At 41.3% G+C, this 27,181-nt stretch overlaps 1 protein-coding gene across 1 annotated transcript; it reads left to right on the forward strand.

Moving 5' to 3' along the window:
* On the forward strand, window positions 1–26,748 carry LOC108273935 (rho GTPase-activating protein SYDE1). The gene is made up of 8 exons (XM_053685322.1): window positions 1–280; window positions 14,836–15,516; window positions 16,712–17,674; window positions 19,336–19,565; window positions 20,599–20,725; window positions 20,818–20,984; window positions 21,430–21,715; window positions 22,296–26,748. The coding sequence occupies exons 1-8, from the start codon at window positions 196–198 to the stop codon at window positions 22,724–22,726; spliced, it is 2,970 nt and encodes a 989-aa protein (XP_053541297.1). The 5' UTR covers window positions 1–195; the 3' UTR covers window positions 22,727–26,748.
* Window positions 26,749–27,181: the final 433 nt, after the last annotated feature.

Raw genomic sequence — 27,181 nt, forward strand, 5'->3', positions numbered from 1 at the left:
TAGTTTGGGAAAGAATCCGTGGAATTCATTTCCTGTGAAAGTTCTTGTGGAGGCGCAGAGATGCAGAGACGCTGGGTCTCAGGGAAAACATGCGGAGTGAAATTTAACTGAACGGATTTTATTTCTGTATTGTTTTTTTTTTTCTTTTATAATTTCAAGCTCGTGCTCAGCAGCAGGGCGGAATAAAGTCTGGGAATGGCTGAGCCCTTACTGAAGCGGACCTTGTCCAAACTCCGGGGTAAAGACCGATCCCGCCGCAAAACCGACCCCAGACTGAACGGTACTGCTCATTCAACACCAAACTTTCATCATCATCATTATTATTATTATTATTATTATTATTATTATTATTATTATTATTATTATGTTTACTGTTTAGCTGTAATGTTTGTTTTGTTTTGACGCAGACCTCTCTGTATAGGCTTCTTCATAATAAACATAATAAAGAGTCATAATAAACAGAAGCGTGCGTATGTGGCTTTCAGCAGGGTTGATGTTTGCTGTGTAAAGGTTTATGATGAGGATTTATGATGTCTGAAGGATGCTGGAGAGCTGAGTTTGATCCTGAGTAGGAGATGCATGAACCATTCCAATGATACTGGATCATTTCATTTCCAGTCAGTATTGAGTTCTAGTCGATTTGTTTGTTTGATACAGATGTACCTCCTGAAATCAGAGTAGGGTTTGAGGTCATAAGTTTACATTCAGAATGTTAATCATTTTTAAAACAAAAACAAAAGAGGGATCTTTAAAAATGACATTTTGTGTTTTTTTTTTTTATTATTTAGCTCTTCCCTGAATAAACTATTTCACACAACAGATGTTTACATATAGTCCACAAGACTCAATAATAACTGATTTTACACATGCGTTATTATTAACACTTGTTGTTACCTGGATGACCATCGACTTTATGTGTTTATGTTTTGTGAGAGTTGTTCATTGTCTGTCCTGAGCAGTTGTTTGTCCTGAGCAGTTAAACTGCCCAGGTCCTGCACATTCTCTGCTTTTCCTGCATCTTCTGCATATTTGACCCCTTTCCAACAGCGAATATATGATGTTCAGATCCATCTTTTCACACTGAGGACGACCGAGGGACTCGTACACGACTATTACAAAAGGTGCAAACGTTCACTAATGCTCAAGAAGGCAACACGATACATTAAGAGCCGGGGGGGGGTGTAAACTTTTGAACAGGATGATCGGTGTAAATTGTTATTATTTCATTTAAAGGTCCTTTTTTTCCATTTAGTACTGCTCTTCAGAAGCTAAATAAGATATTGACATGTTTCCCAGAAGACAAAATAATAATCTTGATTTGCTTAACTTAAATCTCTTATCTTGACTACTGATCACAGACTGGTTGAAGAGTGTGTCCAGCTTCCGTCGCTTATAGAGATTGTGTCGATCATGCTTCAGGCATTTAAATTTTCCTAAAGAGTTCCCAAAACCACCGAGGCTGATACTAATCCTGATGACCAGTTTAATTATGATAATGATAAAAATGAATGCTGTAAATAGAAAACGGAATAGAATGCAAAAGATTTTTTTTGAAGGTAAAATGAAATTTAAGTTTAAATTAATGTTAAGGGATAATAAATAAATAAATAAAAGAAATCAGAAAACATATAATGAGATGAAGTTTTATTGACCTTTGTAACAGGAAACACTGGTTGCATAATCAGATTTTGAGCAATTAGACCAGAGTTGTTTCTGTTGTTTGGTTTTGGGTTGTTGACCCCGCACTGTCTGTGTACACAGCCTGGTGATCCCGGTGGGTTCATCCACGATCTTGGCTCATTGTGGTGCTTTTTTGTTGCTCTGATCGAACTGATCCAGATGTGCAAGACCAGAGGTTTTTCAACCTCAGTGTCAGTGTTGCGTTTTACCTTTTCCTTATCCGCATGATAAGACTGTTTAGCTAATCGTCATCGGTTGTGTTGTTCAGACTGTGCAGGTCCTCGAGACCAGAGAGTCGAGAAACCGTAGTGTAGATTGAACGACAGAAGGAGGGAGGTGTTTACTAAAGTGTTAGAGCACAGTTCAACACCGAACTGTGCTTAAACCCCTGACACATATGACCAGAGTTGTGCTGTATTGATGTGTCAGGTGAGCTTACGTCATATGGTGTCCCAGCTGTAGGATGGAGCTCAGAGTGATAACCTGCAATTAACTCCTACATTGAAACTAAATCTCATTCTTCAGGAGTAAATTTACTCCTGTAGTCAGGGATCCGACGTCTGATGTCACGGTGTAGCTATTTGCTCTAACTCCCGGTCATTTGGTGGTGCTACTTTCCCTGCTGAATAACTGCTATTGGCTGAGTGATGGGCGTTCTGCAGTCCAAGCTAAATTTGATCAGTGAATTACAAACTTGATCATATTACCACAGCATAAGGCTTTCATTTTAATCTCTTTGGCCTGATGTCATGCATAGCATAAAATACTCCATTTAATTACAAAAGATACTATTTTAACAACAAGCAGGCTTACTGTAGCTGGTCTGGTTTACAGAGCGCTGCAGTAACTTTACCTGACCAGCTGGCATACCTAAATGGCGCACTTATATAGCACTTTTATCCGAAGTTTTTATCCATACCTATCATTTAACATTATATCCAGCAGTAATTAGGATATTTTGTATTTGTTTAAGTTTGCTAGGTCAGTTAACATTGCTATAGTGCTTCAAAAGAGCATCCAAGTTCACTCCCAAGCTGCCTGCCACTAGGAATGATGGATAAACTATTGTAGTGATGTCATATCATGTTTGTGATGGACTGAATAAATGTAACTTAAGCTCCACCCATATAGACCCAGGAGCACCTGTCAAATGCATTTACCGGTTAGCACGTTTGCCTCGCACCTCCAAGGTTGGCGGTTCGAATCCAACCTCCGTCCTGTGTGTGGAGTTTGCATGTTCTCCCCGTGCTTCAGGGGTTTCCTCTGGGTACTCCAGTTTCCTCCCCAGTCCAAAGACATGCGCTGTAAGCTGATTGGCATTTCCAAATTGTCCGTAGTGTGCGAGTGTGTGCAATTGTGCTCTGCGATAGGTTGGCATCCTGTCCAGGGTGTCCCCTGCCTTGTGCCCTGAGTCCCCTGGGAAAGTCTCCAGATTCCTTGCGACCCTTTTGTAGGATGGATGGATGGATGGATGGATAGATGGATGAAGGCATTTTTGGATTTTGAAAGTGTTACTGCTAAGCCAACAAGGCATTACTTAAACGATTCAGTACTCAGTAGTCAATAAAATACATTGCAATATTTGAGACCACAATATTGTTACTGTGAACAGATCAGTACTGGCAACTTTACTAGCTGGCTTTCTGTGATATGAGATGATGTTCAGTCCATACAGGATTTCATGTTTTTTTTTTTAATTTTTAATTTTTATTTTATTGTTGCAGCCTAAAATGCGTGTTTTTTTTCTGCAGCTTTTTTTTCTAAATTTGTGATGCAATTTGCGGAGTTTTTTGTGCTTTTTTTGCCGAAAACTACGTGAATTGGCCAAATTACAATTGCCCGAGATTGTTTTGCATGGTCTTTGTACTCATGTTCCACACACGTGAATCGAAGAATCCTTTGACTGAATGTGCATTGTGACGACATCACATGACGTGTCTTGACCCAAATCTGTGGAAAGTCTGTGGTAACTTTGAAAAATTGCAAGTTCCTCGGAATATTGCACAGATTGCTTAATTTTGCATTCATTTCTGCAATTGCAAACTCTCTAAATCATGGAAGGAATGAATGATGCTTTTATAAGGCCTGTCTTTTAAGATTTCTTATTTTGGATGAATCTATAGGAGCATCGCATTATTTCATGGATGGCAATCGAGTAATTCTGTTCAGCTGATAAGATGAGAGTTTGAAAAATATACTTAAAAAAACACTATTGTGATATGAGGTAAAAGGCTGATGTGATGGGAAAATGTAACACTGGCACATGACTTACTGATAGTGTGTGATTTAATGAAGTGGTTTCCCCTTTCTCTCTCTCTCGCGCTCTCTCTCTCTCTCTCCCTCTCTCCCTCTCTCCCTCTCTCTATCCCTCACTTGCAATGTCTAAAATAGGGAAAGTAGTTTGCTGGCTGGTCTACATTAATGTGTGTGTGTGTATAAACACCATGCCACTTGGGTTCCTAGTGTGAGTGTGTGCTGGAGTGTTTGTCGTCATTTCTGATGACACAGTGTGAGGTATGTGGTTGGGAAAGGGGTGAGAGAGGTATTGTGTGTGTGGAGAGAGAGAGAGAGAGAGAGAGAGAGAGAGAGAGAGAGAGAGAATGTATGATAAAGAGTCTGACAGTGCGAGCGTGTGAGAGGTTCTGATGTAATAAGTGTGCAAGAGGAGAAAGAGATTGTGAATTCCTGTGATGCCTTAGGGTTCAGACTTGTAGTTATGATTAATATATGTTTAATCTTACAGTCCAGACAGGGTGGTGTGTGTGTGTGTGTGTGTGTGTGTGTGTGTGTGTGTGTATGTATATGTGTTTGTCTGTGAGAGAGAGATTAAGTGAGAGAGGAGCGAAGTAAGCTGCCCAGCTGCACTGTCATGGCTGTTATGGAGTAATCTTCATGTTCTTTACAGTGTGCACTTGGCCTCCTAAAAGCATTATTGTGTGTGAGCGAGAGCGTGTGAGCGAGAGCGTGTGAGCGAGAGCGTGTGAGCACGGTGGCTTAGTGGTTAGCATGTTCGCCTCACACCTCCAGGGCTGAGGATTCGATTCCCACCGTGGCCCTGTGTGTGTGGAGTTTGCATGTTCTCCCCGTGCTGCGAGGGTTTCCTCCGGGTACTCCGGTTTCCTCCCCCAGTCCAAAGTCATGGATGGTAGGCTCATTGGCGTTTGTGTGAATGGGTGTGTGAATCACTGCACCCGGGGGCCATCTTCAGTCGTCTTGACTCGGTCTTGCCACTGGATCACGGTGGTCACCGGGAAGTGAGATTGAGGCCGATGCTGCGCAAGTCTTCCTCACTTTAATCCAATTTACGTGCAAGTCGAGTCCCAGTTTGTGTTTTCGTCTGACAGATTTCGACGGACGAACTCCTGTGTGTGAGAGAGAGTGTGAGCGCTTGTGTGTGTGTGTGAGCATGTGTGTGAGTGTGTGCTCATGCGTTCTCTCTATAATGACTGTCAATAGAACTCTTTATCTTAAGCATCTGTGAGCCACGTGAGAGTGAGGAAACAGGACTCTTTCTGTTCGCTCTCTTTCCAACCCATTTTATTATTTGTGTATTCCTTTTCCTCGCTGATTTTATTTCTTTCTTCCCCCCAGAATATTTAGATTTCCACAGTTTTCAACATCATGGCATTATCTACAAAATTATCTGAATGTCTATTTCATAGGATTGTCCTGATAATTTGAATACTTGAGTCTTTATTATGTTTATGTCTGTATTCAGTATTCAATAGATTCATCTCTAATCTCCTAAGGCCTAGATTGGTGCCGCACGTAGGCAATGATAGAACGGTCTCTCCACCCTATGAAGGGTATGTTCAAATTGCTAGGCATTTGGGATTCTCCTACGCACACAGTTTCCAGGAAGACCTAAATGACAACTGTTGATCAAAGACAGTATCAGACACGTGTGTTGATGTGTGTCCCTGAATAATAGCCCATCTTATGTAAGTAAAATATTGTTTACAAACTTGTTTACGAAGCAAATCTGTTTATACCACACCAGATTATTGTGGGTTATAAACACTTGCAGGTACTGAAACATGCAACTTTTACACAGTAGGTTATTTTTTTATTATTATTATTTCTTCAAAAGTCCCCAAACTGTCAATTATGGGGTTTTTGTATGTCTGTTTTTTTGTTTTTTATTTTAACCATGGTTTATGTGTTGCACCATCAGAGTATCTTAGATTTGTTTACACTCGTGTGTTTTAACCTAAACGCCTAAAAGTATGGTTAATTATGAAGCATAATGGTTTAGTGGAGAAGTATTTAGGTACTGAGAAGAGCTATGAAGTTCGGATCATCATTACATGAAGGATTTTATTAGTTACGAGACCGGGCTTCCTCCAGCTCTACATCCTGTCAGTGTGATGAAGATTAGCCTATTTATATTCTCAATCCCCTTCTGGGGTTTTTTTTTTTTTTTTTTACCCCTTCCTCTTCCTGGACTTCCTGGATGATTGCAGGTTTGCTGAACTCTTCACGTTGTTACTGTAGAAACAGATATGACATATATTAAATTAATACTGAAACTGGTGTTATTAACATAGCTGTGGAGTAAATTAGACACATTGTACACAGTCATGAGAGGGCAGAGGGATTGTGTGTAATTAAGGAAAATATGTTTACAAACCTGCCTCATAAGTGTGCGTGTATGTGTGTTTGGCCTGATGTGGTTAAAGAAAGAGACAGGGTGAATCTGTCTGTCAGCAGTTAACCAGTAAATGACGAAGCTAATCTGTTCTAAGTATCTAATTTACTGTCTGTTCTGTGGTTGTGGCTTGATAATGTAACTCTTCCAAATAAACAAAGCAGGACAGTTCAAAGTGGGACATGTAGATGTTTACAGTGGAGTTTCCTCCACTGTGTTTGTGAGACATGAGGAGGACACATGGACATTTACTTCACTATCTGATCTGCAGAGAGAGCAGGACTGTGTTGGAGAGTGAGAGAGTGAGTGTATGAGTGCAGCGGAGTGAGGGGTGCAAGTGCAGGAGTTTAGGAGTGCAGGGGAGTGAGGGGTGCGAGTGCAGAAGAATGAAGGGTGCGAGTGCATTAGAATGAAGGGTACTAGTGCAGGGGAGTGTGGGGTCCGAGTGCAGTAGAATAAAGGGTGCGAGTGCAGGGGAGTGAGGGGTGCAAGTGCAGGGGAGTGTGGGGTCCGATCTAGAGATAGATATAAAGATGGTGCATGAGTGAGAGACAGAGAGAGAAGGGCTCTAGATATAGAGACAGTGAGTGAGGTGAATGAATGAGGTGAGTGAAGAATGGGCAGAGCATGAGTGGAATAAAGCTTGAGGGAACTGCAGATTGAAGAAGAAAAAGAGGCAATAAAAGACCGAAACCGAGGCAGAGTTTTCACTAATGACTTTTAGGGAAACTCTTGCTCTTTTTACAGGCGCACACACAGTCTTTCCAGAGTACTGCCTTATGTGAAAGTCATGTGTACTGAGGGAAAGGAGACCACAGTTCACTCTGGACTTCAGAGAATCTTATTTATCTGGGATGTTTCTGACATCTGCAGTAGAAATGAGCCAATAATTGATGATATGATGTACCCTGATATAAAATCCACACAACACTGCCATCATAAACACTTCAGAACATCGTCCTGTTCCCAAGGCAGACCGCTACAGTCATGTATTCGCTGATTTCCAGCAAATGTTACCAATGTTTCATTTATCTGGCTGAGCTAATGCAACCTGACAGGAAGTGTATGCTATGGTGCAGTCAAAGGGAAATTCATGCTTATGACATGAAAAAACAAACGCACAACACGCTCAACTAGACAACCATCCATGTGGTTCAAAGTAGTTAGAACATTGTTGCTAGGCAACCAGAAACCACTGTTGCTGAGCGTAGAGTGAGCGAATGACTGATACTAATGGTTTAGCTGCCATTGTAAAGGCAGAATTTTCCAGGAAGTCTGATAGGTTTGTAAAGACACTATTATAACACTGCAAGCTGAACTTTCAGGAACAACTTCCAGCATTGTGTAAGACTCATGAAATCTGAGCCATCAGAAAAATTTGACTTAGGAAGTGGTAAATATTACAAGAATGCACCATACATATGGGATCGCTCTTCAAAAGCTTGGCAAGTTGAAGTAATCCTTTTTTTTTTCTTTTTTTTTTTAAAATAGAGACAAGGTGCTAGTGGCAGTGACTAATCTGGAACCGTGTTGCAACTGGCAAATCAGTACCAAAACATGTCAAGGGCTTGAGATCGGTGTATAGTTTCATGCAAACAACTCCTCTGTTAACAACAAAGGATTTCATGACAACCAAAAATACATGAATATTGCAGGGTGTTTTACAGATTATTGTTAGAAAAATAAAAAAAAGTTAGCCATGGATCAAAGTCCAATGATGCAAAGTAATGATACTGAACGTACAAGTTCAATCGACAAAAGTAAAATCTTGTGTACAAAAAGTACAAAGGTTTGGTTAAAAAAAATCCTCCATACAAAAACCAATCATTTAATAGCCAAAAGCCTATCACATTTAAGGATAAGGTGATCCATAAAGTGTATATATATATATATATATATATATATATATATATATATATATAAACTGCTAAGAGTCACTGTGACCCAAAACATGTCAATTTTGAACAAAACTATCCTCAGAGCACATTGGTACGAACCTCAAAACTAAACCGGCTAAAATCACCAGATCAAGCTTGCTATTATTTACAAGAGCCGACCCAGTTTTTAAAAATGCTAGTCAAGGAGATTGTATGCTTAGAATGATAACAAGCAACTGTAGTCAGCTTGCTTATGTCAGCCATATGTTAAAGATTAAATAAAAGATACTTCACTTACTAAGTGCATGGTGTAACACTGGCTAGCTAGCCAACTAAAACTAGCAAACACTGTGAGCTTAGCCTGTTTAAGAATGCTAGCCAATGAGACAGACATAGATAAATATGGTGTAATATCATGCTTATTGTAAACATTTGAGCAATTACTGTGATGTAAAAATAGCATTTCAGTACATGGCTATGGAAAATTTGTTTCAAAAGATGGAATAAATGCCTCGGTTTATTTGGAAAATTGTTTCTGTTCAGAGGAAAAGTTGCTCCGGAGTGATCATTATTTTTATTTGCAGCAAAGAGGTTTAGAACACTGCTGCTTTCTCACAGGATGTCTCAAATTATGTGTGTGTGTGTGTGTGTTTGGGTAGGGGTGGGGGCGTTAGGGCTGGTATTTTTGGGAAAACACTTAACGTGTTGTTGGAGGCGTGCGTTCTCAGCAAACTTTTCCACCATGTCTTTGACTCGCTGCCGAACGTGGCACGACATCGCTGGAATTAAATAACAGTGTTCAGTTCAGGGAAACACGCACTCATACAGTATATGCACCTCCTGCATGGCAAGTATTTATGAGCGTAAAATCAGCTGAAAATTTTAAGAGATGCCTGTTTGGTTGCACCATTTTCAGTAATCATTTATTTAATTTTTTTGGTCCACGATTAAGCTCCCTTTAGGTCTGTGACAGTGTTACAATTTCCATATTGTATAACTATCAGAGAGGCAGTTTATCTCTCATGGCTTTCATCAAGCTCTCGTCATCTGAACTGAATTATGGGATTTCCTTTTCCAGGAATGACACGTGCTGTACTACCAACAAACTTGGACAATTAAGAACTCTCATAGGACAATCTTTATTTAATTCTGCCCAAAATTGTTCCCTGCCCAGACTGATTCTCTTAAATGGAAGAGAATCCCCCGCTTAGTTTGGGTGAACCTAACCTGAGATTTCTGTTATTGGCTGACAGGAGCATAATCTGGTGTGGTCTTCTGTTGTTATAGCATTTCCTCCTATGACGTGTTGTGCATTATGAGATGCTTTTCTGCTCACCACGGTTGTAAAGAGTTGCCATAGCCTTCTTGTGAGCTCGATGCAGTTTGGCCATTTTTGGCTAATTCTGCCGTCTTTTAGCAACAAGGCGTTTCTGCCTGCAGAACTGCCATTTCCTGGATGTTTTTTTGTTTTTCGCACCATTCGGCATAAACTCTAGAGACTATTCTGTGTGAAAATCCCGGGAGATCAGCAGTTTCTGAAATAATTAAACAAGCCCATCTGGCTCCAACAACCATGCCATGGTTAAAGTAATAGAGATCACACTTTTTGAACATTAAAGTGCACCTATTATGTTTTTTCAGATATTACCTTTCATGTAGTGTGTTATCGAGCTGTTTGTGAATGTAAAAAGTCTGCAAAGTTTCAATAATCAAAGCGCACGACAAACGGAGTTATTGACTCCCAAATGAAGGAAAAGATTCTGAGCCGCTGAATCGAGTCATTAGTGATTCCAGACTTACTTCCTGTACTAACCTACGTAGGTTTGTATCAAAAAGCCCCGCCTCTCATCTCCTGGCTGCTGGCTGACAGCGGTAGACCAATCACAACAGACTGGGACATCTGACCAATCAGAGCAGAGAATGCTCTCTGAAAGGAGGAGTTTAGAATAAATCCTTTATAACGGATCGTTTAACGAGTCGTTTGTGACACCGGGAAAAACAGGTAACGCTGCAGTTTAAATTATGAGCACGTTAAAGTGTTTTTTAACCTTGGATGCATGTAAATCTATTGCATGAGACCTTTAAAACAAAACTAGGCACGTTTCAAAACCATAATAGTTGTGCTTTAACATTAAGCTCTTGACCTGTGTCTGCATGATTTTATACATTGCACTGCTGCCACATGATTGGCTAATTGGATAACTGTGTGAAAGGGCATATGCAAAGGTGTTCCTAATAATGTGGGTGGTAAGTGTAGGTTTATATTAATAATGTTCTAATACGTTATTGTTTCTATAGTAGCAGGTCATTCACATGTACTTGTCTGTAGGACACTCCGAGGTAATAATAAATGGATTTTTATTTTTTAAAAAGAAAAGGTTTTATATGACTAAGGGTACAGGATATGAACATCCATATAGTGAATCTTTCTGTGAGGAGACGTTTATTTAACATTTATGTAAGGAGTTTCCAGTTTCAGCCCCTTTTTAGGTCTCCAGAAGCTCTCCAAAGTCTTCAGTATAGAGTTTTGCACTTCACTGTGGTATAAGAGTAATGAAACACTTCATGGATGCTAGCCATTCATTTCTGTCCAGTTCATTTGAGTTACCAAGCTAATTTCTGAATAACGGTGTTGTCCATAGATGTTTTGCAATAGTATTCCTAATTATCATCTGTCTTGAGTGTAGATGCAGTCTCTCACATGCTCATCGTTGGTAAATATGGGCTGTTTCTATCGCTATTTTACAAATTGTTTATTTGAGAAAAATGGTGTGTTCAAAAATGTCGGAAAGATCGTATTTACGAGTTGAACGCACATAAGCACTACCACAAAGTCGTAATTACAAGTGGGGAAACTTGGGATTTTCTTTGAGTTGGGGGTGTGTCAGTAAGAAAACATGGTGGAATCCAATTTCAAAATAAAATAAGCTAATTGCCTGCACAAAGTACAATAGCATCGTACAATTACCATATAATATGTAACAATAACACTTACAGTGGCTTCATAAATTGATTAAAAACATAAAAAAACAAAACACATCTGATGCACATTCTTTGTTCTTCATTTTTTAGAAGTAGAGTTAAAAAAATAAAAATAACTTGCTGTATTATTTATTTATTTATTTATTTTTGTAGTTAATTAAGAGAAAGTACACCGCCACCTTGCGCCGACCAAAGTGACTTAAACGCACCTTACGTCGTAATTACAGCTTCCCAACTCATAAATATGAACTTCCCAGGGGGACTTGAGGGCACAGGGAGATTCTGTAGTTCAACAATGCTGTTTGAAGTGAGAATATGAAGATTTAGGTCTATTTCGTTAAAGAAAAAGATTTTGGCTGAGTAATGTCATTACATTAAAAGTAAAGAAGCAAATGATTGACAGGCAAATTGTATAAATAAAATTTTTCATGAATCTTTTCCTGTTGAACATGGACAGAACTATCATTGTGCTCACATGAGTTCCTCTCCCTACCACTTTGTACCTCAGTGGCGCGTGTGTGTGTGTGTGTGTGTGTGTGTGTTGTATGGATTGTGAGTGGAGTACATGTGATAATAGATTTTATTGTTATTATAATGGGGCTTAAAGCTGTAGTGACCTCTGCATTCCTACTCTCATTATGTTTAAATGCAAGATGTTCTGTACACTCATGATTGATTAAGTGTGTGTGTGTGTGTGTGTGAGTCTTTCTCTCAGCATCCCTACTGTAAGAGGGAACCTGAACCTCTGCCCTGTGTGTGTGTGTATTTTTGGACATGGCAATGAATAGTGAATAGGGTTAACTGTGTGTGTGTGTGTGTGTGTGTGTGTGTGTGTGAGTGTGAGAAGCTACGTATAAGGGAGGCTGCTTTAACAGACTGGTCATTGATGAGCGCTAGGCTGCACAACAGCTGCTTGTTTAGTATTATGATGACGAAGGGTTGTGTATGTGTCTTTTTCCCTCTTTCCCAACCCTTTCCATCTTTTTTTTTTTTTAGTTTTTCTGTCTCTCATTCTTTTTTTGTCCCTGATGTACCCGTTCTTTTTCATTTTTACTGACTCTTTTTTGTCACTCTTCAATTCTGTCTCCTTCACATTTTATCTCTCCCCCTCTCCCTCTTTCTGTTGGTCTCTATCTTTCTCTTTTTCCTATTTATATCTTGTTCCTTTTTGTCCCCGGTGTTTCCTTGTCTACCATTCGTACCCCCGCACCCCCCCCCCTCATCTGTCCACTTCTCTCTTTCACCTTTTCTGCCACTCTCCTTCTTTCTTTTTCTCTCCCTCTTCTGTCTGTCTTCCAGTGTCTTACTCTCTTTCTCTCTCTCCCTTGTGCTGTCTCTTCGTCTCTTTTTTCTGCCTCTCTCTTTCTCTGCCATTTTTTTCTCCTGCTGTCTTTTTTTGTCACTTCCTCACTCTCTTGTTGTCTCTCTCTCTCTCTCTGTTCATGTGCTGCAGGAAGTGATTATCAGGTCTAGTAAACCTCCATCCTGTGTGTGCACCTGCGTGGGTGTGTGTGTGTGCGCGCGCGTGTGTGCATGCGTGTGTGTGTGTGTGTGTGCACGCGCATGTGTGTGTGTGTGTGTGTGTGTGTGTGTGTGTTGAAATTCCCCTCTTCCTGTATTAAGCTGTAATGTTCTGCTCCTCAGAGGTTCCTGACCTGCTGTTGGAGAACTCACCCCATCTCCATAGGTCAGGCTGTGTATCAAACAAATAATACTCACTCAGTAGTGAACTCCACAGATCATCATTGATAATTACATCACTGGAGTTAACATTGGTGCATGCTGTGAAGATGAGTAATATGTGTTTTGCAAAATATTTAAAGTCCCCGTGAAGTGCCTTGAAATGCACAGCGTTATTCGATGTGTTGACGTCATTTCCACTGAAACAGGAAGTCAGAGCGGGACATATCGAGTGGCTCCTCACCCTTTTTTAAACAGCCAATAGCGTTTAGCTTACATCACAACCTAGGCAAATCCGTACTTGACAGTTAGTACCATGGATATTTATGACAATGGAGGCGGGACACTTCAGATTCTCGAGAGCATTTGATTGGACAGAAAATCTGATGAGAAGCTGAAGTGCAGAATGATGTCATCAAAATTGTTGAACCATATTGGTGGTAGAGAGAGACTGTACATTTTGAACGTATATATCTACTAAATACAAATTTTGTCATTGATTTGGAGCGCACTAGCTTATAGATAACCTTAAGACATTGACACATTCATACTAAAACCCACAAAACTTTTAAAATTTTTATTTAATGGGCACTTTAACTAACCGGTGAACCAGTGATGGGCCGGCTTAAATATCGGCCTGCGTGTATTACTTGACCTTTTTAATTTCTTTCTTTTTTTTTAAACCAGTAATACAATTTGTCAGCTCACCCACTCAAGCAATAAGCACTCTAATACAGCAGTGGATTGATTATTCAAAACAAAAATAAACGAAAAAGCAAGAGAAATGGTTTATATGCTGAAAGATTAACTGACCTCAGAAGAGATTGAGCTTTGATGTAGCTTTGAAAAAAATTATTTGAAATAGCGGTGCCTGAACAATTGCTCTGTATATTGTTAAAGTGTAGTGACAAAGCCTAGTGCCCTATTGCCCTATTCATTCCATGAATTCCATTCGTGGCCAAGAACAAAATTGGCCGTGCTGTCTGGGTGGAAGGGATGATGTTGCTGTCTTCCTGTCAATCGGAGCGACACGAACCAATCGTGTGCATCCGTGAGCTCGTGTATCTATAGAAAGAAGCGTGTTCAGCTGCTTTGTGAGATGGCATGAGAAGCCATTTGAAATGATGTGATCGTTGGCTTTAGTTGTTTTAGAGGAAGCACGTGTTAACGTTCCTCTCTCCAGCTGCTAGCTGTCGTGTGCTGGGATCATCCATCATCCAGCTAATATCTGGTGAGCAGTGGTCCTTTTCTGTTGATCATTGAGAGGTTTGACTGACAAACTGTAGTGCAACAGATGGGCTACATCAGTAATTGTACACCTGCGTAGTGATATATCTCTCATGGGGGAATCTGCTCAAATGGCAACTTGTTGTGTTGTGTTTCAGTGGAAGCAGTTTAATGTGTTAGATGTAGATCCATTTTTTATCACTTCTGTCAACTCGGATAAACAGTGTCATTACACACATTCAGCTGAGAGACATGTTCACTCAGAACTTTTATCGTAGATCAGGGAGCTGAATACGATATTCTCTGTATCGTGGTGATCTGTTAAGCTGAAAGAAAGATAGCTTCCAGATGTGCAGGATGTGAGAGAGAAGAGGATGGGGGGGGAGAGAGAGAGAGAGAGAGAGAGAGAGAGAGAGAGAGAGAGAATTAAGCAGAAGGAGAGTAAAAGTAACTTCTGCCATCTAGATGAGCGTTTGATCTTCTCCCCCTCTTTCCCATTCCCCCTCTGTCCCTTTTGTGCTTTGGTTTTTCATGCTTTCCAATGAAATTATGTAAAGGTTAACGACTGTCTCAGGCACCACGTGGATTAGCCATTAAACGAAATCCCTCTCGATTTGGTGGCTTCGGCTTTACGCCGATCCATTCTTTATGCGGTTATTCACTCCGCTCAAACTAAATACCCTGAGTGCCAAATAAGGTCTAATAGATGGTCTAATAGACTGTCTGTTTCCTCTCTCTCAGATGGACAGAGGAAGACAGCGCTTGTCCACAGCTCTTCATCGTCCTCGGTGACCGAGATCGAAGAGGATTTCACCAGACACACGCAAAGCACCGTGTCCAAAAAACAGAACTGGGCCAAACTCAATTCCATCTCTCGAGATGTGGAGCAGCTCTCAAACCTGAGCTCGGTGTCTCAAGAACGTGAAAGCTGCTCAGACAAGGCCCAGGCTTCCAAACAGTCCTCTCTCAAGGAGAATGGGTTCGAGTGGAAATGGAAAGATCTGCATAAAGACAGAACGTACGGAAGAGCTTGCCGGGAGGCTCACATGGCCGACGGTGCTGACCTGGCCGAGACAGGTCTTCCAGAGTTAGTAACGCCTCCGGTCACGGAGTACTGCACCTCCTTAGGCATGGGTAAGCTCTCCGGTCAGGGAGTGTACCTTCAACACCTGGAGAGGAGTAGCCGAGCTTGGGTGCTGTCATCAGGAAAGACCCAGGCTCCGGATGAGGCCTACACAGCCTGCTTCACAGAGCGAAGGCGCGTGACTGAAAGCGAGAGCAACATTTGGTACAACCCAATCCCAGAGGAAGAGGACACTCGGGCGAGCGGAGGGAAGCTGAAGCTGAAGGAGAGGGAGAAGGATGTACTCGAAGATCCATGGAGAAGGAGAGAGACAGAGGGAGCACCAGATGAGCGGAGAGGTGAGAAATCATCCGGAGTCCAGTGAAGACCGAAAGTGTGAGCTGTAAAACGTGGAAAGAGCGCAGTGCAAGAACATCAGAGAGATTGTATTGAAATCGGTGGATTTCAGCTCCATTGGTTCAAGTCGTTCTTTAAAATATTTATGAACATATACCATGTTTAGTTTCATCGTGATGTCACCCAGTTTGTGTGTAGTTATGGGAAACCCTGTGGGCTTCTGTTAATTTTATAGGTTTTTTTTTCTCAGGGTTTCACAATCAGTGTTAATAGTCACTGTGCGCAGCGTAACAGGAAATAATTTGCATTCCATGCCTTTTAATAGTCTGTGGGAGATGTTCCTCACTGTAGCCCTGTCTGAGTTCTGCTATGAAATTCAAATTCATTTCAATGAATCAGTTGAAGGCTGAAGGTTTAGTTATGTGAGTCTAAAATGAAAAACATTTTTTATTCCTGTTTATTCCTGTTTATTCCTGTTTGGAACTTTTCCCACTTTACTCACTAACTTTACTTCTTCCCAAATAGGTAATGTATCCCTGTGTATATTTTTTTTATGAGACAACAGAGAAGAGGGGAATAAGATAATACACAGTAATTATTGGCACCCTCGAAAAGAATGGGCCAAATGTTGCAATGATTTAAACTTTCCACTCAAACAATAAAAGATACTACCTGCAGATGAGTGACAAATTAAAGGGAAAGGGAAAAAACAACATAAAGTTTCTAAGGTTTGGGTCACTTTGAGCCACTAGAACAGCTTTAATCCATCATGGCATTGATTCTAGACATCTCTGGAGCTGTACTGGAGTGATGAACCCTGTTCTTCTCAATTGGGTGGCAATCTGATGACTGAAGTGATTATTTCATGTAAAGACACAGAAAGACATTTCTCTGTGTCTATAAACAGCTTCTGTGAGAAACAATCTTGTAGCGTACTGAAATAATCCTGTAATTAATGTGGTTTAGCTTTTTCACATTAGATGAGTAAAGACAGTGGAATTGCTAGGAAGTACTGAGTTAATAACATTTTTTCAAACCATGTAAACTTACCAAGAAACTCCAAAGCGCACATTCTGGATATTTCAGCATTATTTTTACCTGCTTGTAGTTAGTTTAGAGTTAATAGTCCCTTTGGAGCATGTGTAATATTTTCTAAGCAAACATTTTTAATATTCTCTCGGTTTATTTTTTTCACAGATGTTCTTCAGCAATCTTGTCACCCCGATGCTCATTATCTGGGTGGCAGCAGCGGAGGTGCTAGTAGTATTGGTGAAGGTGCTATTGGGACTGCTAGCGGTTCAGCAGGCTCCTCTGGAAGTCCAGTAGCACAAACGAAAAGCTCAGGAGTAATCACGACCACCAGCAGCAGCATGATGGAGAAGATTAAATCCCCCGGCACAGTACGACGTCTCTCTATGAAAATGCGCAAGCTCCCAGAACTGCGGCGTAAGCTCAGTCTGCGCTCATCACGTAACCAGAGGAACGTTCAAGGACAAGGTGGTGGCAGGGATGCACCAGAGGGCGCCGACGAGGCCTCACCACCCAACGCGCGTAAAGAATCCTCGAACAATGTCATCAGCAGGTACCATCTGGACACCAGTGCTCCCGCAAGACCGAGGCGCCGATCGTCACGCATGCGTTCTGCTAGCAAAGGCGGTTATCTTAGCGACGGCGACTCCCCTGAGCTTCTGCCCAAACAGGATTCGAGTCAGGGTTTGACTGAGGGGTCTCACGGATCAGGTCAAGAGGCACAGGAGTCACCACAAGCTCCTCCACACCGCGGGTGGCAGGATGCAGTCGGGTCCTTCCGGCACTACTCGCTAGCAGAGCAGCCGAGGTCCGCCCAGAGAGTGTCAGGCCTCCTCACAGTGCATCTGCTCGGTGTCTCTGAACTCGTGCGATCTCGCACAGCGAAAGACGTCTTCTGTGCCATCCAGGTGGACGGAGTGACGCGAGCCCGCACCTCTTTGCTCACCTGCCAGGAGACGTCACTCCCGCTAAACCACACCTTCAACCTGGAGCTGGAGCGAGCGCGGATGCTAAAGCTAATCGTTCTCACACCGAGTCCTAACGCTGTGGACGGATCCACAGGCCCTAGTGGTCAAACACGCAACCGGGTATGCTGCCTCGGCGCAGTTGCAATTCCTCCTCTGTTTAAAGGTGAGGATTTCTGAGTGCATATTTTATTCTTAGCTGCATATTCATTCATCCAATCATTTATTTGTTTATTTAATTAGTTGTTATGATTTAATATAATATTTAATGTTTACTGAGCATGGCAGTATTAAGAGTAAAGGCCTCAGCATTCTTAATGCAGCGTTATAATAATGATAATGAGTCTTTATTAATCACATATACATTACAGCACAGTGAAATTCTTTTCTTCGCATACCCCAGCATGTCAGGAAGTTGGGGTCAGAGCACAGGGTCAGCCATGATGCAACGACCCTGGAGCAAAGAGGGTTAAGGGGCAGTGCTGGGGCTTGAACCCCCGACCTTCCAATCAGTAACCCACAGCCTTAACCGCCAAGCCACCACTTCCCGTTTTGTAGGAATACAGGCCATTTTGTATGAATGCTCCAGTCATGCAAGTGTTCATCACGTAACGTGTTCTTTTGCAAAGTGAGAGAAGCTTCCTCACGTCGATCACTTGCACTGCAGTTACGTCGTGTTGTTCGTGGAAGGCATCCGAACAATGTCTTCGCCTTTACGGTGCCTTTACGTCATGTTGGACTTTATGATAATTATCAGTTGGTGTCTTGTAAATACCATTCCTTTAAACTAAAACTTACTAGTTGGAATTTTATGATCTAATATGATTATCGAGGATGCCCCAAACGAGTGGAATAACGGAGCTTGATAAAACCGAATCCTGAATAAGACAATTACGGTTAATAATGTATTAAGATAATTACAGTTAATAAGATTAAGATCATTTCACAATTCATACACATGTTTGTTCTGCCCACTGCTGTCATTTCTAAGCACGAAGTACTTCTTAAATATTTTTTTTTAAACATTTTTAATTGACATCTTCTTGTCTTCATTTGGCAGATGTGTTTATGCAAAACAACTCAAGTGATGCAGCGTCAAAATCCGAGAGCTGATCAAGGAAAATCCGATCCAAAAATAGAACTGTTAAAGGCCTGATATTTGTGCTGCAAGCTTAGGTTTCCCTCCAGTAAGATAGTTGTAGTTGAGCTGTAAACACAATGGCTGGCTTCATGCAAAGACCTGAATGAAGTTATTCTGATTTCAGATTCCAAATGAACCTTTTATATATTTACTCTAAACGCAGCAATATGTTAAATCTCCATTTATGTTACGTGTAATTTGACTCAGATGTATAGAAATTATACTTGGTGTCAGCATTACCATAGCAACAAGCGTGTGAGTTTTGGCAGAGCCTGTTTTGTTTAAGGTATTAGCCGGTATTAGTCATCTCGCTTGTACTTAATGGTGTCAATAACCAATTAAACGAATTTCCTTATTGCTTTATACAGGAATCTTAAAATGATTAACATGGGCTTCATAGGAGGAATCAAGACTTGCGTATTATTAAATAGATCACGCACTTCTTTTCGAAGTATTATGTGTATACACAGCGATCTTTTATGCCAACTGAGCTGTCAGCTTTCTTCACTTTCTCATTTTTCATGGAACCATAAAAGTGCTAGTGTTCAGCTCGGATTTACAGGGTGAAAGAGGAACAGGACTTTTTACTGGCTCTCGTGTCTGTTAGTGAGTTTATGTTCCCTCCGATTTGGCCCCCTTCTGCCCTTCTGGTTGTTTATCTTTACCCCCTTTCTCCCTCCCTCCAGCCTCCCGGACTCAGCAGCTGTGTGTGAAGCTAGAGCCGAGGGGTTTGCTGTATGTGAAACTGACTCTGTTGGAGCAATGGGAGGTGCCGACACCCCGCCTCAGCGAGCTGCCACCCCCCTCTGTATTCGGCGTGGAGCTGCGCCGCCTGGTGGAGAAAGAGGCCTGCGTTCCCAAAGTGCCTCTCATCATTCAGAAATGTGTGGCTGAGATTGAAAAGCGGGGACTCAAGGTAAAACTTTAGCTATATATGTGTTTGTTTTGTTAAAACTTCATTTAAGATTAACTTCAGATGAATTTTCCGGTTTACAAAATTGTGGAATGTCATATTTTTATGCATGTTTGTAGACAATTATTAAGTGTATACTGTTTAACTGTTCAGTGTGTTTGGGCTGAAAAATACACAATAATTCTAGTACAGTAAAAAGGGGTAGGATTGAGACTATAGTGACTGACCAAATTAAATGTGTTGTGTTGGAAACTTTTTCACGTTAGCATGTCCAATGTAAACTTAGCAATTGTTCATCACAGAGTCTAACTTCATAATTACTTATGGCACTGATTCTCAAAATAGGGTCTGTAAAGTATAGCACGGGGGGTCTGCGATTCGTTTAATTTAGTTACAGCAGTGAAAATCCCAACCCATTGTTATCAAAGATGTTATGTTTATTATTGAGCTCTTCTAGTTATTAGCCACTCTGATGGTTCACTTTGAATTGAATGGGTTTAATCCAAACCTCAATAACTACTCAAAAACAAGTGGTCTATTAATAATGTCAGCTTGACTCTAATGTTTTGTTGAGGGGAATGTTTAGGAATTTAAAGGTCCATGGAGTTCCTGGGTACAAGATGCTTGAGAACCCATGGGTTATACCATAACATGGGAAAAACTCGTTTCTAGCTGCAACTGTGTTGAAATGAAACCATGAGAACGGCTTATCATCTGCTTAGACAAATATACAATGATGCATACTAGAAATGTGGAAAAATAAAATGAGTGTATTTTTGTTAAAGTATCTGTTAAGATGAATCAAAATATTTTTTTAATCATAGACCTGGTGTAAACACAATAACTATTCCTATTTAACTATGTCAGTTGCTTTTTTGGGTATTTTTGGGACCCCTCACTGGCCATTATTCTTACCGAAAAGACCTGACTGTTATCAATGACCTGTAATGTGAGCTCTCTAAGCAGGCTGATCTAAAAGCTGTGTGTGTGTGTGTGTGTGTGTGTGGGCGTGTGTGTGTGGGTGTGTGTTGTTTAGGTTGTGGGTCTGTATCGTCTCTGTGGCTCTGCTGCTGTTAAGAAGGAGCTGCGTGATGCGTTTGAGAAGGACAGTGCGGCCGTCACTCTCACTGAAGAGCTGTACCCTGACATCAATGTCATTACTGGTGAGTTCAAACACACACACACACACACACACACACACACACGAATACCCACAGCTTCCTCAGTGTGAAGTGTCAGAGTGCTGTGTCTGCAGGCATTCTGAAGGATTATCTGCGTGAGCTTCCATCGGCGCTCATAACACGGACTCTGTATGAGGTGGTGCTGGAGGCCATGTGTGTGAGACCGGCGTGCAGGAATGACGACACACACAGATCTCACAACACTGTCGCCCTGCTGCAGTGTCTGCCTGAACCAGAGAGGGTACTGCCTGTCTGCCTGCCTGTCTGTCAATCTGTGTGTGTCTGAGTTAATTGTGTGTGTGAGTCTGAGTTGAGTGTGTGCGCATGTGTCTGAGTTAATTGTGTGAGAGTGTGTGTATGAGTGTGTGTGAGTGTGTGAGTCTGAGTTAAGTGTCTGTGTGTGTGTCTGAGTTAAGTGTGTGTGTGTGTGTGTGTGTGTGTGTGTGTGTGTGTGTGTGTGTGTGTGTGTGTGTGTGTGTCCCTGCACTCCATTGCGCACATGAGTGTGTGTGTTTTTAATGACAATACACCTGTATGTACTCGTCAATTTAGGGAACTGGCACAGCATTGACAGAGTGTACGTTTGCTTTCACATGCTTGATGAAATAACTCTGTGTGTGTGTGTGTGTGTGTGTGTGTGTGTGTGTGTGTGTGTGCGTGTGTGTGCGTGTTTGCACTCCCTCCAGGCCACACTATCCCTCCTGTTGGATCACCTTAGTCTGGTAGCTTCCTTCAGCGACTGTAATCTGATGACATGCCAGAACCTTGCTGTGTGTTTCGGCCCAGTTCTGCTCACTCCGACGCAGGACTCGTGGAAAGGGGCGGGGCCTGGCACTTTCCCATCAGCCCCAGCAGGACCTGGAAGCAGCCTGGGAGGAAGAAGCTTCCCACAGCAGAGTATGGAGATGGCCAGCGCTGTGGACTTCAAGCGGCACATCGAGGCTCTGCACTATCTGCTGCAGCTCTGGCCGAGTGAGTGAGAGCTTCACATCTTCTTTCACTTCACGTCTTTCACCGCATGTTCCTAAATTACACACTGACAGTTCGCCTACATTTTAATAACATACACACATACAGACACACACACACACACACACACACACACACACACACAAAACTGCTTATTTATTGGTGGCCTGCTTTCAGACCCTCTCACCAACATGAGTGTTAATTGGTAAAGCATTCCTTAAACACTTCATGCCTGTCAGCAGTAATGGCTGCCATTTTTAATCCTGCCTCATGCATCATGTGTCGTACACACAGCTGGACTTTGAGCTTCTCTTTCCAGCTGTGGAGAATTTGTACAGCAGATCAAGCGCAAAATATGTTCAGTCTCTGTGTGTGTGTGTGTGTGTGTGTGTGTGTGTGTGTGTGTGTGTGTGTGTGTGCGTGAGTGCTAATGCGATTATACACATTTTATCTGTACCAGTCATAATAGTAAATACTTTCCAGCTGTTTGTTTGTATTCTTTCATTTCAGTCTTTCATTATCTTCTCATTGTTGTGATTATTGTAGATGCTTTCCTCCTTTTAACAAAAGAATTCTACTACAGTTCCAACAGGAAGCGTGACCGATCGATCACCCTACCGTTCAGAGGATGAAGAGGCTCCTTCTCGTCCCTCCCATAATTCCCTGCAGCGTTGTCCTCAGCGCTCGGCGTTACGCGTGGAGCTGCCTTTACCACAGGACGTGGCAGTGGTGTCGCGCAGGGGGCGTGGCCGTCTGGAAAGCCCACCCTGTAATCGCTACGCTGGTGACTGGAGCGTGTGTGGGCGGGACTTCCTGAGCAACGACGACGCAGATTACGACGAGGTGGCAGGCAGCGAGAGCGACGAGGAGAAGAAGAAGGACTGGGCGTACACGGACGATTTTGCGCTGGACTTTGACGCGCCGTTTACATGCAGACTTAGTCTGAAAGACTTTGATAACCTAATTTCAGATCTGGAGCGTGAACTCGCCAAACAGATCAACATCTGCCTCTGAGCACCGCCTCCACGTAAACCCCCGTATCTGCACTGCGCTCAGGTCATTCAGCAGGAACTACAGAATTAAATATGTGCTACAGTTAGCTCAGACAGTGTTGATCAACCAAGACATGAAGTGCCTCTAAATATAGAATCTGCTTTATTTGTATTTTTTTATTTTTTTTTTTTGCTCTCAACCTACGAGGATAATGTAATTCCATACATTTCCAACATAATGGAAATTCCAGTTTAGTGGTGTGAAAAACCTCAAACTGTCCAAAAAAACAAAAACCTCTGCAATAATCTCAAAACAGACTTGCATATACAGTCAGGTCCATAAGTATTTGGACAGTGACCATTTTGTCATTTGCCTCTGTACACCACCACAATGGATTTGAAATGAAGCAATCAAGATGTGATTGAAAGAATTTCAGCCTTAATTCACGAGGTTTAACAAAAATATTGCATTAACCGTTTAGGAATGACAGGTTTCTTTGTTTGTTTGTTTGTTTTTGTTTGTTTTTACAGTCCCTCTATTTTCACAGGCTTAAACGTAATTGCACAGTTGACTGATAAGCAGTTTCATGGCTAAATATGGCCTGTTTACTCATTAAGGGGATAAAAGTTCTGGAGATGATTCCAAGTGTTAAATTTGCATTTGGTACAGTAGCCGTTCTCAATATGCGGTCCGAAGAGGCCTTGATGCAAGTGAAGGAGGCTATCGTTTAGCGGAAAGAAAAGAAAAAAAAAGACCTATCGGAGAGATGGAGTGGCCAAATCAACAAATTGGTGCATTCTTATGAAGAAGGAAAGCACTTATGTACATTATGAAGCTTGTGTCAATTTCCAGCTACTGTACATATGGACCTGATTGTGTGTGTGTTAATACTTTACAGCACATTGTTATGTTTTTAAAAATTGATAAAAGGACCTCACAGATCTAAAAACAGTCATATCAGCCGCCATCTTGAAGCATCAGACTCCCCTTTATGGTGTGGCACAAAAACAATTGAAGGCTTAAGGGTACTTTTGAATGATTTGGATAATATAATTCACAATTGAATATTATTTAGGCAAACGTTTAGGCACAGTGCTAAACCGGAGGCTATAAGTTTTCCCTGCTTGTTAGGTACATGAGTCTTAGAGTAGCGCCAGTAGTGAAAACCTGAAGAGGCGAGCTTCAGACACCTTCATGTCTTGGCTGATTGGTGAAAGGGATTCAAACGTGGATTATGCACATAATTTTATATATATAAATGTCCTGATGATGGAAAAATGTACTGCAGATACAGGTGTTCATGTGGGTGGTTTAATGATGAAGGTTGACGATAAGCAGGTTCTTCTGCTTTAGTGAAGTGTGAAGTTATATTTAATAGAATGCCCAGACAGAGGTGTGTAGGGCAAGTCAAATCCTGCAGAGTCTCAGGAGCACAGAGGTTAGTTTTCATTCCCAATACAAACACAATACAACACACATGATTGGTGTAAAAAGGACCGAGTCGTAAATTATCTTCCTAGGGTTAGGGTTAGGAGCTTTTATAACTTCTGGTCTGATGTCGTTATAATTGCATTAATACTCAAAATCATAGTGTTACACCCCCGCTCCTTAAAATACCACAATCATCTCTGCTTTTATGGTCAGGATTCACTAACACTGCAGTACTGACGGCACTTAGTATACTATTTTATTCTACGGCATTTTATTCTACATTGCCTGGGGAGTTTCCTAGCAGTTTGAAGTTAAATTATAACATGTCGCTTAACACAGCGCTCGCTAGAGGGCGCAATCTCGTCTCAGATTATTAGTACAGATTATTAGCTCTGTTTAAGGAGGGAAAAAAACATGCAACAGTTCCGTTTAGAAATAAATTATTTGTAACACAGTACTACCTTCAGGTCTGAGAGCATCAAAACTGCGTTAATACTCAAAGACGATGTGGATGGTCATACCCTGTTCCTTTCAGGAGGCAGCTGCTTACAGTAGACGGATTTCCATTTGGAAAGCAGAATAAGGAAAGCTAATTACTAAGGTTCATTTGTAGGCTTGATCACATTTATCCTATTACTACATTGATATGAAAGGCAGTTATTTAACACGAGCAGACTTGTGAGATTGTTTATTCACTGAAATAATAGTACGTTCCAGCTCAAAGTGTTTTATTTCTCTTATACAAGAGGAATTTGCTAACACTAGCCATTTTTATTCATTAAAGAATAAAAATGTATCCATTTGTGAAGTGTCCCAAGAGTCAAGTTAGTTCCTGTTATCACTTATATTAGAGCAGCTATAATGTGAACAACAGTCATTCCTTCACCAGCCTCTTTCTTTTTCTGTCTCGGAGTAAATCCGACATGCGGCTTATCGTGTTACAAAAACTGTGTCTGGGTCTCTGTCCCCTGTCATTCACAGCAACACCAGCCAATCTCAGGTGTCTGTGAGCTCCTGGGTGTGTAATACGGCAGATAGAGCTTTCTTCCAAGTGTGTTACACAGACTTATTGCAAGGTTGCTCCACAGCAAGGTTGAATTCTCGAATCTGATTGGGCAGAATGTGTGCATTATTTTTGCATAACAGCACGATTTGGACAGTAGTTCCAGCTATGTCATGAACGATAAGTGAATTTCAATGCGTTTGTCCGAATTTTTGTTTTTATAGTAACAGCTTTCCTTTGAGGGTGTTACACAACCCTGAAGTTGTAGTTGCAGTTGGCTGGCTTCATATGTCTCTGGAAGAAGCGTGTGTTAACTTGACCCTGTCCGGGGAGAGTTAACTTGTTTTTTCGGGGGGGGGGGGGGGGTGATCTGTTTACCTATGCAGCTGCCTCCTAATAGTTAAAAGTGATTTGTGAGATTTCTGCTCATCTCCACAAATAAAGATGTTTCAGTTAGGCTCTTTTTCAGCAGCAAAAATTTCTGAACAATCTCCTCTTCTCTACTTATGGTCCGCATTTACACTTCGTTACTGACTTATTTGTATCGTCTCCAAATTGTTACGGCTAAATCTGGATTTTCCATACATGACTAGTGATCTAAAACAGCAGGAAAGCCTGTGCAGTGCCTATTTATGCACGTCTTCTTTCCCCTGAAATAACTCTTCCCATCCAGTGTGACCCGCCAGCGGCACTTGGGCCAAACGTTATGTAAAGTTTTCCACTGGGACATTCCGTTACTAGTCAAGTCTTAATGCTTGGGATGCTTTACCCGTTCTGTTCCTGAGTTCGGAAAGATTGCCTTTTATTCTCATGCTGATGTGTCTATGAGCCAGCAGAAAGGCCTAGGAATTTTTGGTCTCTAGTGATGCCCCCTAACCTCTGAGCTAGCAGTCAGGTGTTTGGATTCCTGTAATATTCAGTATTAGAGGCGAAACTGCATTTTTGCTTTCGTTTAGAAGGATTAATTACTTAATTTGCACAGTTCACATTGAGCTTGTCAGCATTTCAGCAAAGAAGAACGAATGAGCAAATGAAGAATCCACATTTGCAGGATTATTTAGCCTCAAAAACAAGCACAACATGGATCAGGACACACACACACACACTACTTTCTAAAAACTTCCAGACCAAAGACACGTTTGATGGTTGTTTTGCACTTCTGTATTGCGTATATGGTTATATGATGTTGCTGCTTACTTGTTCGAGTGCAGTACACGGTGTTGCCGTTGCTGGTGTAGCACTGTTTCTTTAACATTTGAGCACGGTACATATGTTTATCCGACTGTGATTTAGTTAATGGAAGAAAAAAAAAGGATATACGGAATACAAAGGCCATTATCGAGCAAAGGTTTGCTCATCATGCAAAAATGTTGTAATCATTTTTATTCTATTTGTTGTTCTATACAGTATTATTTTGTATTGCACATTTACAGCAAGCACTTATTTTTTTTTCTGTGTATTATGCCTGTTTACTAGTGTTAAAAAAAAAAACTTAAATTGGTACCTTTTAAGTACCCTTCAGTGTTAACCAAATACAAATAAAAGCACAGTGTTATAATTCCTAAACGAATTTCTCATGTCATAATGATTAAAGCAGTATTGTATTCAACATTTGGAAATGTGTACTTTTTTTGTAAATCCTACTTTAAATACTTTGTGATTGTATTTTTGGCTCTCTTTAGCCAGTAGTGCTTTTTTTTTTCCTCAATCATCTCAATCATCAGTGGGAATTATATTTCATTATTTGACGCTTCCAGGAACATGTCAGTGGGTTTTTGAGTGTTTGAGTGGTCTGCAGTCCTTAAATCTAAACCCTGTTGAACATTTTAAGGATTTGTGCGTTTGGCTTCATGAACAACTGGAATACTGGACTTTTTTCCAAAGGTCAGTCTTCTCCGTCTCATACTGGATATCACCCACAATGTGCTGAGTGAGAACAATGTAGATCACATGTAGATATGTATATAATCATGTAGTCTCAACCAGATGAAAATTGTTTAAAGTACCTTTTCTTTATATAATGATTGCAGTCCCAGTATATA

This window comes from Ictalurus punctatus, chromosome 13, assembly GCF_001660625.3.
Source record: "Ictalurus punctatus breed USDA103 chromosome 13, Coco_2.0, whole genome shotgun sequence".
Classification (NCBI taxonomy): domain Eukaryota; kingdom Metazoa; phylum Chordata; class Actinopteri; order Siluriformes; family Ictaluridae; genus Ictalurus; species Ictalurus punctatus.

Bases quoted from the DNA above. Each gene is read 5' to 3' on its own strand.
- LOC108273935 (XM_053685322.1), top strand. From the start codon at position 196: ATGGCTGAGCCCTTACTGAAGCGGACCTTGTCCAAACTCCGGGGTAAA. The intron at 15,517-16,711 runs GTGAGAAATCAT...TTTTTTTCACAG, and splicing joins AGCACCAGATGAGCGGAGAG to ATGTTCTTCAGCAATCTTGT. The intron at 20,726-20,817 runs GTGAGTTCAAAC...CTGTGTCTGCAG, and splicing joins TGACATCAATGTCATTACTG to GCATTCTGAAGGATTATCTG.